The sequence below is a fragment of the Thamnophis elegans genome, chromosome 1 (genome assembly GCF_009769535.1).
Source record: "Thamnophis elegans isolate rThaEle1 chromosome 1, rThaEle1.pri, whole genome shotgun sequence".
Lineage (NCBI taxonomy): Eukaryota > Metazoa > Chordata > Lepidosauria > Squamata > Colubridae > Thamnophis > Thamnophis elegans.
Genome location: NC_045541.1, coordinates 77963988 through 77977875, shown reverse-complemented (window position 1 = coordinate 77977875; position 13888 = coordinate 77963988). Strand labels below are relative to the sequence as shown.

The 13888-nt window shown below is 41.0% G+C and overlaps 2 protein-coding genes across 2 annotated transcripts in view; both read left to right on the top strand.

The window, feature by feature from the left end:
- The window catches only part of MUC6 (mucin 6, oligomeric mucus/gel-forming), a 63400-nt gene extending 52789 nt beyond the window's left edge, over positions 1-10611 (top strand). The window contains exons 25-35 of the mRNA XM_032212746.1: positions 1069-1254; positions 2088-2327; positions 2511-2667; positions 3323-3460; positions 4330-4392; positions 5477-5509; positions 6864-6896; positions 7279-7509; positions 8441-8593; positions 10216-10260; positions 10361-10611. Of these exons, the coding sequence (XP_032068637.1) occupies positions 1069-1254; positions 2088-2327; positions 2511-2667; positions 3323-3460; positions 4330-4392; positions 5477-5509; positions 6864-6896; positions 7279-7509; positions 8441-8593; positions 10216-10260; positions 10361-10611 (1530 nt within the window). The remainder of the gene's footprint in view (positions 1-1068; positions 1255-2087; positions 2328-2510; positions 2668-3322; positions 3461-4329; positions 4393-5476; positions 5510-6863; positions 6897-7278; positions 7510-8440; positions 8594-10215; positions 10261-10360) is intronic.
- A 90-nt stretch (positions 10612-10701) lies between these two features.
- Positions 10702-13072, top strand: LOC116505486 (uncharacterized protein PB18E9.04c-like). The gene is made up of 2 exons (XM_032212736.1): positions 10702-11074; positions 12355-13072. Exons 1-2 carry the CDS (start codon positions 10702-10704, stop codon positions 12987-12989), a joined length of 1008 nt encoding a protein of 335 aa, XP_032068627.1. The 3' UTR covers positions 12990-13072.
- Positions 13073-13888: the final 816 nt, after the last annotated feature.

The following is a 13888-nucleotide window of genomic DNA, read 5'->3' as shown; positions in this document are numbered from 1 at the left end:
AGAAAGAAGTACTATTTGTTAGGAAGGAAGCTGATAAAATATTAATCAGTGGTGCATTTTAAAAGGACACTGTACTCTACTTTTAAAAAAATGGTCCACAAATCCCAGTGACTTGCATTACAGTCATATCCAGGGAGTAGTTGTGATGAGAAGTATTTTTGCATATCTTAGGTAGTGTGCATGGTGACCTTTTTTTCCTTGACAAATCGGATCTGTCTAGTGTGATAGATGGGAAATGTAGAAAAAGCTGCTTATAGCAAGCCAGATCCATCTAGCCTAATGCAGTCTACTCTATGGCAGCAGCCTTTTCTTTCCACCTCCTATTTAATTGTCCCAAAGGTGCTTATATCTTATAAATAAGATATAAATCCTTTCATTGTCAGAACTGAAGAAGCTTCTCGGATGAGAAGCAAAACATCTTCAAGTAAAAACAAAGAAAGTCCAGTTGTCTTTTGAAAAAAAAACACCTTTGGGACAACCATGACCTGGATGTTTGAGAACCTCTAGACCAGTGGTCCCCAAGTACCTGGAGTACCTGGCACCGGGCCGCGCAGCGGCCGGGGGCCATGATCGCTGCAGCGGCCGGGGGACATGATCGCTGCAGTGGCCGGGGGACATGATCGCTGCAGCGCAAAGGCTCCTGGGCCGTGCGCAAAAGCTCCTGGGCCGTGCGCAAAGGCTCCAGGGAAGAGAGCCCCGCGCTGGTACGCACGTGATATATAAACAATCAATGTGTCGTCGCGAACAATGCCCCCCCACCCCTGCACGCGCTCAGCGGGCCACGGTAAAATTATCAAAGGCTGACTGGTCCGCGGCGATAAAAAGGTTGGGGACCACTGCTCTAGACATTCTCCTATTTAATTCTTTTTTTATTGAAAGTCCCTGAGATTTAATCTGATTTTTCTACACTCTGAAACTGAGCTGTGATCCCTCTCCTCCTGCCCAGACATATCTGTCTCGGTTTGTTGCAACATATTATCTCTTAGGCTAGGGGTGTTGGGAAAGGTTTAAATGGAAATAGGAATAGATCTGAGACTATTTTTTCATCCCCGTGTACTTTCTTGACAGAATCTGACAATCGTCATGGCAGATAAAACATATACTATTTATGGTAGCAATCCTCTGATACATTTCTTCATAGAAGAGAATACGCTCCACTTGATTATTCAGATCACCATCCCTGGCAAATACAATATGACCTTGATCTGGAACAAGCACATGAATCTATTCATCAAGCTTTTCAGAGAAACAAAGGTAATGAGAAGTAGATTTCAAGCTTATTTTGCAAGGGAAGTACACGTGTATCTCAACTTCATGCATTGAAACCAAACCTTATCATTTGGGTCTGCCTGAAGCTTTGTACTCTATTTCAATTCTCAGAAAATGAATTTCTGGTGACATATGTATAATGTTGAATAAGTAGTCCTAACGTCATGATATGTTCTTCTGGATATCATTAGATGCAAGCAGAAATCAGACAGGAGCAATTGCTGATTTCACACATCATGCTAAAGCTTTTTAATTTTGCATTGTGTGTGTGTGGATCTATCTTAATCTAGTGATTTTCAGCTTAAATGGATTGCAGAGGCCTGGAGGAACATTGTCCATGAGTCGCAATGGATCGGACAAACAACTAACAACAGTGATTTTTAAGTCATAGTATTTGGCATAGTGTTATAATCAATGCTATTAGGACTTGGTTTGCACTTAACAAATCCACATCATAGTGCAGTTTGGAAGAGCTATCTAGCATTCATTTTCTAGAATTACATTTTTAAAGGCCCATCAAACACATAGGCATGTTTTCTCTGTTCAGAACTACCCTCAGTTGCTTTTATTTGTAAGAGGAAGAAGACACAGCTTCCCATATTTTGTTCTCTAAAGAAAGGGAGCAACAGGGGATTGTAATTTTAAACAAATAAATGGATGACTAAAAGGGAGGGTTGGCCAATTTCTTTTGTCTTGTCTGCTGCTGCCACTGGCTATTATCTGCATAACCTGAAATTACCAGTGTCTCTTATGCAAATACCAATTTTATGGGACAATGTGTTTTCCACAAATGATTTTCTTTTTAAATTTTAAACTAGAATCATCTTTGTGGCTTATGCGGTAACTACAATGGTAATGTGAAAGATGATTTCGAAACACGGAGTAAATACCTAGCATCCAACGAATTTGTGTTTGTGAATTCCTGGAAAGATAATCCTCTCTGTGGAGATGTGTCCTTTGCAGCTGATCCCTGTACCAAGAACCCCTATCGCAAAGCGTGGGCAGAGAAACAATGCTCTATTATCAATAGTCCAGTATTTGCCCCCTGTCACAATAAGGTAAATGCCTGAATGCCTTTATATTATATTAATGCCTTTAATATACCCCATGCCTCCATGCAATATTAATCTAATTAGCATTCAATTGTTCTTATTGTTATTACTGACTGGCCTTTGCTGAACGCAAGGATTAGCTTTTCTAAAACAACTGTTTTCAAACTAACTTTTTGTTCCCCGCCACAGGTGTACCGGATGTCTTACTATGAATCTTGTGTCCGGGACTCATGTGGCTGTGACAATGGAGGAGATTGTGAATGTATGTGCGATACCATTGCCGTCTATGCAAAAGCTTGCTTAGACGCTGATGTCTGCATTGACTGGAGAACCCCTGACTTCTGCCGTAAGTTCCTTCTTCTTGAAAAAAAAATGAAATTCTAAGTTTCCTGGAGGGCAACTTCAAAGTCTTTGCTCCCTTTTCAGATTGTTGCATCGTAGGTCTGAATTGAAAAAGGAAATAGAGAAATGTTTGGTGTAACTAGAATGCAGGTTATCCAGCTCACAGGCTAACTGGGGCTTCCTAATAAGGTCATACATGATAGGCAACTTCCAGCACAGACTATTAGCTTTTGAACCAGTCTTTACAAAGCTGCAAAAAGCCATTAATTGTCTTCTGTGTGCAATTTCAGGCAAAGGATACAAACATTCTTTAGCTCCAAGAATGTTTTGACAATGCTAAAAATGTATACTTTTACATAACTCAGATTACAGAGCCATTTACAAATATATCTCAGAATATGAAGCGATTTGCAAACGTTTCCTTGACTTTTGGAATGAGTTGTAAAATCCACTGGTGGTTCATTTCTTTTAAATTTAATTCTGTACAGATCTCTATGTATCAGAAATCAACTTGTCAACTTGATGGTCAACTTGATTTTCTCATCCTAAGGCAGGACAGAACATTGGCATCATTGTTATAATTCATTATCTGTCTAGGTGAGCTTGCGAATAAGTGATTTCTGCAATCTACTGAACAATAATTTTCTTTCTTTACTTAGCTGTATACTGTGACTACTTCAACAGCCATAAGAAGATTGGCATGGATTATAGTTATGTCAATGAAGTAAATTGCAGTTGGCATTATCGCCCCTGTAAATGTCAAAATATGTTACCAGTAACAGAAGTCAATGTTGAAGGTAAAATAAGACTGTTTGCCTTTTTCAGGGTACAAGCTGTATTAGCCAAGTGTGTAGCAATGGTATCCCATAAATGATGGTCCCTGAAAACTCTTTTCTACTACTTTTTATTGATATTTGCCACCAGATATAATGCCAGACACTTGTCCAAATATTTAGAGCAATTTCCTTAAATTCATCTTATGGCACCAATTTCATGACTATGCTCAGCATGTCTCAGTTTTGAACACTGAATTGGTCGAACAACTGTAGTTGAAGTTTATGAGGCTTAAATAAAAAAAGAGTTCTGGAGTTATTAATATTAAGAATTAAAATGTGCAATTAATTAACAGATACAAGGACTAGCTAATTAGTAGAGTGTTGCAGAGAATGCTAGATTCTTTAAATAATTTGTCCTCAAAATCTACTGAAATATATTCCAATCTTAACTAATGATCCCTATCTTTTCCAGACTGTGGAAACATAACTATCTCTATCTATCTGTCTGTCTGTCTGTCTGTCTGTCTGTCTGCCTGTCTGTCTGTCTGTCTGTCGTCTGTCTGTCTGTCTGTCTGTCTAATTTATATGCCACCCAATCCCGAAGGACTCCGGGCAGCTTACAAAAAAGGGGGGGGGGAAGACACATAACGAACACATAACGAAAGAAAACGGTTTAAAATAGCAACACCTCATACATTTAAAGTGATAAATATTTTTCAGAATGTTGTGTGGAAAGTTATGGGCTCAAGAACTGAAATTTGGAAATATGTGATAGTTAATTGTCCAGGTCTCATTTACAAATGTTAGTAATCTCTTAATTCTTATTTCAAAACCAGTGTTTAGCTAAAAGAATGCATAATGTTCAAGTTGTATTTTACCCTTTCTTTCAGGCTGTTACAACTGTTCACATGAAGAATTCTACGATTCAAAACGGAAAACCTGTGTACCCTGTGGTAAGAAAAGAGCTACAGTTTTAAATAACAACCTCTATATTCAGAAATGTTCTTCAAGTCTATCCAACTTTACTGATTTCATTATTATGAGCATGTTGTAAGGAATAGGCCATATTTTGCAATCCGCTCTTAAACACTGACTTTTGTTGGTCTATCTGCTTATTATGATATGTGATAATTTAGGAAATAAACTGTGTATATTACGGTGGCTGGGAAATCATTTTTATTTTTTTAAAAAATAGATTTTTCTTGAATGGGATGTTAATGCTGAGCATTTCTGCAATTATATACATCCTAGAATGTAGCTTCACTCTGGAAATGGACACAGTATGGAAAGTATACCACTGGCAGTTATTTTATTCAACAATATCTTGCCTTCCAAATTGTGTCAACAAATTACAGTTGCTTCATGCTTAATAGTTTGTCAGATGAACGCGCCCTAAATTCACATGGCAAAATCAGTTATACAAGCCCAGATCATTGTAGTACAGGTAGTCCTTACTTAATGGCAATTGGGACCTGAAACTCCATTGTTAAGTGGTCCATTTAATGAGTTTGACATCATGTGACCATATTGCTTTATGACTGGATTTCTGGCACTTTTGGCTGCTATTGCTAAGTGAGGACTTTACATGACTGCAACCTACAACTTCCTGGCAGTTTCCCCATTGACTTTGCTTCTTGGAAGCCAACAGGAGGGTTACAAATTGCTATCATGTGTCCAAGAGATACTGTGATGGTTTGGAAGTGTGGATAGGTTACTGAGCCTCCAAAATGCAATCATGGAACAGCAAAGATTACATGCAAGCAACTTGTAAGCACAAGGACCAGTTGTAAATACCATACATTTAGTGTTACCATAATTTCAAAAGGTCTGTGAGTGATTGTTAAAGTGAGGACTAGCTGTATTCATAAGATATGTGCATTTACTGTACATTATGTAGTCAGGTGATTGCTTGCCAGTAAAAACTATATGTTGATAGGACATCAAAATGAAACAAATTAGTGCCTTGAGATCTCTGGATCTTTTTCATGCTATAAAACAATTTATAATTTATATTTCACTTATGCTTGCTTTTCACAGAACAGCCACCTACTCCAACTCCAACTGTAACAGGTAAATACAAAATTTAAAATATCTGCATTTTTTTCTATTTTTGTATTACTATATTTTCCTACAATTTTGACAGAAATATGTGGGACCCGTAATCTAGGCAAAATGACTGGAACATGCATCAGGAACATCCCAAAAAGCAACTAGGCTTTGTTTTCTCCTTGAGGATGTTCCACTTCTCATCCAAGAAGCTTCTTCAGTTCTGACTGAATGGTGGGGAATGGAAAGATTTATATTCCTTGCAGTCATCTGGTCTTTAACAGAATCATTGAGGCAACTTGGTGGTAGTGTTGTGACTTGCCAATGGCACTGTTGTTCAGTAGTTGTAGGAAATCAAGAACTTTTTCCTTAAAACTGCTGGTAGGATCTGTAGCTTTTGAAAGACAAAGATCATTTTTGAACCAGCAAAGTCCATATTCTGTACAGAGAGGACCACTGGTTTGAAAGAGGGTTCAAAAAGACCATCTACATCAGTGGTAGTCAACCTGGTCCCTACTGCCCACTAGTGGGAGTTCCGGCTTTCATGGTGGGCGGTAGGGGTTTGCTGCAACTCTGCTTTATAAATTTTATAAAGTGAAGTTATGTCCCTACTTTATAAATCACCCTTATTGTGGAACTGGTGGGCGGTTAGAAAATTTTACTACTAACAGAGATACAAAAGTGGGCAGTAGGTATAAAAAGGTTGACTACCCCTGATCTACATTAAAGCTGAACAGCCCTATCTCAACAGAGGGGGAGAACTATGACGCCACCTATATCTTCTGTTTACCACCCAATCCTTTCAGATTCCACACCCATTTGCATTCTGATTTAGGTGATCCTCAGGGTACAGATAAGCCCCCGTGTGGCCTTAAAGTGAAACATTTTCAAGGAAAAAACCAAGAAAGTCCAGTTGTGTTTTGAAAAAAGTACCTTTGGGACAATCATGGCCTGAATTACTTAGAATCCCCACAGAGGTGCTTCAGAGACATTCAGAAGTGGCTCAGGCAGACAATTCCCTGATACGCCCACAATTTAAAGTAAAGGTTCCCCTCACACATATGTGCTAGTCGTTTCTGGCTCTAGGGGGCAGTGCTCATCTCTGTTTCAAAGCCAAAGAACCAGCACTGTCTGAAGAAGTCTCTGTGTTCATGTGGCCGATATGACTAATTGCCGAAGGTGCATGGAACACTGTTGCCTTCCCACCAAAGGTGGTTCTACTTGCATTTTTACATGCTTTTGAACTGCTAGATTGGCAGAAGCTGGGACAAGTGAAGGGAGCTCACTCTGTTATGCAGTGCTAGGGATTCGAACTGGATCTTTTTCATGATGTAAAACATTTTATAGTTTATATTTCACTTATGCTTTCTTTTCACAGAACAGCCATCTACTCCCACTCCAACTGTAACAGGTAAATACAAAATTTAAAATATCTGTATTTTAAGTGTATGCTATTGCATTTTTTTCTATTTCTGTATTCCTATATTTACCTACAATTTTGACAGAAATATGTGGGACCCGTAATCTAGGCAAAATGACTGGAACATGCATCAGGAACATCCCAAAAAGCAACTAGGCTTTGTGTTCTCCTTGAAGATGTTTCACTTCTCATCCAAGAAGCTTCTTCAGTTCCGACTGAATGGTGGGGAATGGAAAGATTTATATTCCTTGCAGTCGTCTGGTCTTTAACAGAGTCATTGAGGCCACTTGGTGGTAGTGTTGTGACTTGCCAATGGCACTGTTGTTCAGTAGTTGTAGGAAATCAAGAACTTTTTTCTTATAACTGCTGGTAGGATCTGTAGCATTTGAAAGACAAAGATCATTTTTTGAACCAGCAAAGTCTATATTCTGTACAGAGAGGACCACTGGTTTGAAAGAGGGTTCAAAAAGACAATCTATAGCAAAGCTGAACAGCCCTATCTCAATAGATGGGGAGAACTATGACACCACCTATATCTTCTGTTTACCACCCAATCCTTTTAGGTTCCACACCCATTTGCATTCTGATTTAGGTGATCCTCAGGGTACAGATAAGCCCCCGTGTGGCCTTAAAGTGAAACATTTTCAAGGAAAAAACCAAGAAAGTCCAGTTGTGTTTTGAAAAAAGCACCTTTGGGACAACCATGGCCTGAATGACTGAGAATCCCCACAGACGTGCTTCATAGACATTCAGAAGTGGCTCAGGCAGACACTTCCCTGATACACCCCCAATTTAAGTTAAAGGTTCCCCTCACACATATGTGCTAGTTGTTACCGACTCTAGGGGGCAGTGCTCATCTCTGTTTCAAAGCCAAAGAGCCAGCGCTGTCTGAAGAAGTCTCCGTGTTCATGTGGCTGATATGACTAATTGCCGAAGGTGCATGGAACACTGTTACCTTCCCACCAAAGGTGGTTCTACTTGCATTTTTACATGCTTTCGAACTGCTAGGTTGGCAGAAGCTGGGACAAGTGACGGGAGCTCACTCTGTTATGCAGTGCTAGGGATTCGAATCACCAAACTGCCGACATTTCTGATCAACAAAGTCAGCATCTTAGCCACTGAGCCACTGCATCCCTGAACACCCAATTTACAAACATTGAAAAATCCTGAATTTTTATTGCTGAATTTCAGCTGGAACTGTTAAAACAATAATGTTTGGTTTGCTTTGCTTTGCAAAACAAGTGGTACAATAGATATGTTATGGTTATTCCAAAGGTGATTTATCTAACAGTCTCAACTTTCATTCCCAAAATGTATAATAAATACAAACTGTCCCCAAATAAGGAGAGAGAGTACCAAATCTTGGCTCTCTTTATGACAACATCATTATATTATTATCATTATTCTTATACTCTCCCAGGGAAAGAAAGCCTGATCCTGAACTAAACAAGGTGTCAATAGTTTTCCTTTTCTCCTTTTTATTTCAAACTTTACATAAGCCTAACCCTATTTTTTAATGTTTTAAATTTTTGCAGCCACCATGATCCCAACGCACACCATAAGTACACTGGAAACTTCATCTCCTTCTACAGTATCAATAACCACTGGCTTCCCAAAACCAAGCACTTTAAAGACCACTTCCATTACAATGATTCCTCACACCAGCACCATGTCTACGCATTTTACTGGTATGTCATTTCCCCAAAGCCATATAACAGTGGCCTCAACTGCACCTTTAAAGAACTAGCACATATCTCCAAACATTCTCTACATTCCCAATTGTGTTTGTCAATTTTAAGTCAATGCCAATCTTGCAGGATCCAATCTGGGTTGGTCATCAAGACCAGCAGTTTAATCTTCTGAGCTTCTAGACACATTCTGGTGAGAGAGAAGCTGCCTGAGGATGGGTTCCAGCACTACTCTGAAAGCTTGGAAGATAAACCTCTGCTCCCAGTAACAGACATAGATTTCATCCTGGAACATTATCCCAGGACACATATATTTGCTGTGCTGTTCTACTAACTCACATGTACATGTAATGATAGGTTAGTGAGTTTATTAATATCCCTCAGCAATTCTCTTCAGTAAAAACCCAAAACTGTCCCCATTAAGTCTAGCCCAAAGCAGATAGATGCTAGTCCACAGAGCAATGACCAATGAGTCCATAAGGCACTTGAAAGTTTCTCACCCAAGAAAAATCCACTAGGCAAAAATAAATCCACAATACAAGAAGGTTCACAAGGCAAGAAAAGTTGAGTTCACAAGGCATAATACAAAATCAAGGGACAGAGTCTATGCAAGCCAAGGCTGGAATCACAATGACTAGGAAACATACAGCTAAGAAATGTACACATTGTTCCCAGCATCGTCTCCATCTATCTGCTGTGCTAAATCGCCAGCTTCTGGTGCAGTCCATCAAGAGGGACAATGCTGCCTCCTTGTGATTAATCACGCTGATCTTTGCTGTTCCTCCCTTACATGTTCTCAGAGCAGGTGCAAAAGTCAGTTCTTCCTCCTTATCACTAATTGGTTGTAGTTATGCACTTTCCCCACCTGAAGCCATAGGGCTGTCCTACTGCAGCTGTACTTCAGCTAAATCACTCTCAGCTGGCTGCTTGGAGCCATTGACTGATTCCCCTCCTGAAGTACCTACGTCTGGTTCATCCTCCTCTGTCTGAACTGACATCTGCAGAAGCATCACATTTGCCTTCATTCATGAATACCAATCTTCTCTATATCAACTTTTGCAACCTTTACACATGTAATTACAATTATCTCCCTTCAAGCACACCCATACCACAGGCATACAGAAAAATCACCCCAATTATTTATATATGACCAAAGCAATTCATGTGATCACAGTTATAAAAATTAAATGGTAAGATTCCCATTTTAATGACTTGTTTATTAAAAAATATTGAAACACACACAAAGGGCCTATACTTTGAATTGGCATTAAAAAATTAGGGAAGTATAATGCTGATCTTACTGATGTCACAGCAGTCAAAAAGCAAAACTTATTTATTTTTAAAAAGTCTGAGGATTTTTCCATTTTTAATTAAATACAACTTTTAAAGATCATAACTTAGTGCAGTGATTCTCAACCTGAGCAACTTAAAGATACACAGACATCAACTCCCACAATTTTCCAACCAGCAGGCTAGCTAGGAAATTCTGGAAGATCATACTTGTTAAACTTGAGAAATGTTACAAGTACACCAAGTGGTCATTTAATACTTCGGTAACTAAATATGCTTTCTAACTGTACAAAGGAACATATGTATATCTTTTCCCAATTCACTTGTTTCAGAAAGCTCAGAAACAACTTTAACAGCTACAGCATCAACTTCAACAGGTAAGTATCATACTACACAAAGCAATAATTACTATAAATCTTCAGATGACTACAGTTTAGAGATTTACTAGATAAATTATCATTTTTCTTCCCACAACAGCTTCCACAATTAGGAGAAGTAGCACGCCAAAAACAACAGAAACAACTTCATTGTCAGTAACAACAAGAACTACTGAATCAGCAAAAACCACCTCATATGAACCAATAATAACAAGTGAGAAAGTACCCTCAACTTTTCAAACAAGACCATCAATTCACAATCAGACAATTATTGGAAGTACATTGACACCATACTTTACAGGTGAGGATATAAGGTTCAAAACAACAAAAAGAAATTTCAGAATTCTATAAGGGCAAGAAACCAAATACTATAGATTCCACATCTGAACAAGCACCCCTACAAGGAGCAGCCCACAAAAACCACCAGCTGCTACCTCAAAGATGACACAATCAACTCAGACTGCAACCACTCCAATGGCAAAACCCACAATAGAAACCTCTCCTATTAGTCTGCCCACCTCAACCACCACAAAATCAACACCAAGTAGTACACCCATCTCAACAAGCATATCCTCCTCGAGCCCGATCACACTGACCACTTCTACAACCCGCACATCTCTCCCACCCACTTCCAAAGTTATTTCAACAATAATTCCCATTTCCCCCAGTAGCCACGCCATCCCGCCTACAACTATCACTCCCACCACCTCAATGCCCAGCAGCCCTACTGGGTCCACCCAACCTACAAGCACCCGAACCACTAGTATGCAGCCTCCCACAACCTCAATGGCGACAGCAATAAAGAGTACCAGTGGTAAGTTGAAATGTTTGGTTTGGCAACTCTGTCAACTCTACTGCTCTGATGTGGCCCTTCGGACCTCACAAATGCTCTGCCTCCAGCCTCTCTTTTGAGGCACGATATAATTGTTCACAGAGCAATGATACACCCACATTCCTGGGTTGGTCAGCTACTTCTTAGTAACATTCTCTTCATAGTGCACTTTCCAGACATTAAATATCACTCAACTTCCCACTTTTACCCACTCATCCATCCCTCCATCCCTCATTAACTCAATCCTTCCTTCATCCCTCCCTCTCTCCCTCCCTTCTTTCAACAGTGTCACTAGAAAACATATGGACAAGTATTCACAGCCCCCAATGTAGGTAAAACCTGTGATACTAAGCCCAGGCAAACATCTTTAGGGGTATCCTTATGACTACAGATTCCAATCCCACAATGCACTGCTACTACCTCTATTTCCTCTCTCTTGCAGCTTCAACACATGAAATGTCAACAAGCCATAGGACCCCAACATTTTCATCCATCTCGCCCTCTTCTACTTTGAGGACCACGGAATCAACTCAGACTGCAACCACTCCAATGCCAAAAACCACAACAGAAACCTCTCCTGTTACTCCACCCACCTCAAGCTCCACAAAATCAACACCAAGTAGTACACCCATCTCGACAACCATATCCTCCACGAGCCCGATCACACTGACCACCTCTACGACCCGCACATCTCTCCCACCCACTTCCAAAGTTATTTCAACAATAATTCCCATTTCCCCCAGTAGCCACGCCATCCCGCCTACAACTATCACTCCCACCACCTCAATGCCCAGCAGCCCTACTGGGTCCACCCAACCTACAAGCACCCGAACCACTAGTATGCAGCCTCCCACAACCTCAATGGCGACAGCAATAAAGAGTACCAGTGGTAAGTTGAAATGTTTGGTTTGGCAACTCTGTCAACTCTACTGCTCTGATGTGGCCCTTCGGACCTCACAAATGCTCTGCCTCCAGCCTCTCTTTTGAGGCACAATATAATTGTTCACAGAGCAATGATACACCCACATTCCTGGGTTGGTCAGCTACTTCTTAGTAACCTTCTCTTCATAGTGCACTTTCCAGACATTAAATATCACTCACCTTCCCACTTTTACCCACTCATCCATCCCTCCATCCCTCATTCACTCAATCCTTCCTTCCTTCCTTCCTCCCTCCCTCCCTCCCTTCTTTCAACAGTGTCACTAGAAAACATATGGACAAGTATTCACACCCCCAATGTAGGTAAAACCTGTGATACTAAGCCCAGGCAAACATCTTTAGGGGTATCCTTATGACTACAGATTCCAATCCCACAATGCACTGCTACTACCTCTATTTCCTCTCTCTTGCAGCTTCAACACATGAAATGTCAACAAGCCATAGGACCCCAACATTTTCATCCATCTCGCCCTCTTCTACTTTGAGGACCACGGAATCAACTCAGACTGCAACCACTCCAATGCCAAAAACCACAACAGAAACCTCTCCTGTTACTCCACCCACCTCAAGCTCCACAAAATCAACACCAAGTAGTACACCCATCTCGACAACCATATCCTCCACGAGCCCGATCACACTGACCACCTCTACGACCCGCACATCTCTCCCACCCACTTCCAAAGTTATTTCAACAATAATTCCCATTTCCCCCAGTAGCCACGCCATCCCGCCTACAACTATCACTCCCACCACCTCAATGCCCAGCAGCCCTACTGGGTCCACCCAACCTACAAGCACCCGAACCACTAGTATGCAGCCTCCCACAACCTCAATGGCGACAGCAATAAAGAGTACCAGTGGTAAGTTGAAATGTTTGGTTTGGCAACTCTGTCAACTCTACTGCTCTGATGTGGCCCTTCGGACCTCACAAATGCTCTGCCTCCAGCCTCTCTTTTGAGGCACGATATAATTGTTCACAGAGCAATGATACACCCACATTCCTGGGTTGGTCAGCTACTTCTTAGTAACCTTCTCTTCATAGTGCACTTTCCAGACATACCTTCCCACTTTTACCCACTCATCCATCCCTCCATCCCTCATTCACTCAATCCTTCCTTCCTTCCTCCCTCCCTCCCTCCCTTCTTTCAACAGTGTCACTAGAAAACATATGGACAAGTATTCACACCCCCAATGTAGGTAAAACCTGTGATACTAAGCCCAGGCAAACATCTTTAGGGGTATCCTTATGACTACAGATTCCAATCCCACAATGCACTGCTACTACCTCTATTTCCTCTCTCTTGCAGCTTCAACACATGAAATGTCAAAAAGCCATAGGACCCCAACATTTTCATCCATCTCGCCCTCTTCTACTTTGAGGACCACGGAATCAACTCAGACTGCAACCACTCCAATGCCAAAAACCACAACAGAAACCTCTCCTGTTACTCCACCCACCTCAAGCTCCACAAAACCAACACCAAGTAGTACACCCATCTCGACAACCATATCCTCCACGAGCCCGATCACACTGACCACCTCTACGACCCGCACATCTCTCCCACCCACTTCCAAAGTTATTTCAACAATAATTCCCATTTCCCCCAGTAGCCACGCCATCCCGCCTACAACTATCACTCCCACCACCTCAATGCCCAGCAGCCCTACTGGGTCCACCCAACCTACAAGCACCCGAACCACTAGTATGCAGCCTCCCACAACCTCAATGGCGACAGCAATAAAGAGTACCAGTGGTAAGTTGAAATGTTTGGTTTGGCAACTCTGTCAACTCTACTGCTCTGATGTGGCCCTTCGGACCTCACAAATGCTCTGCCTCCAGCCTCTCTTTTGAGGCAC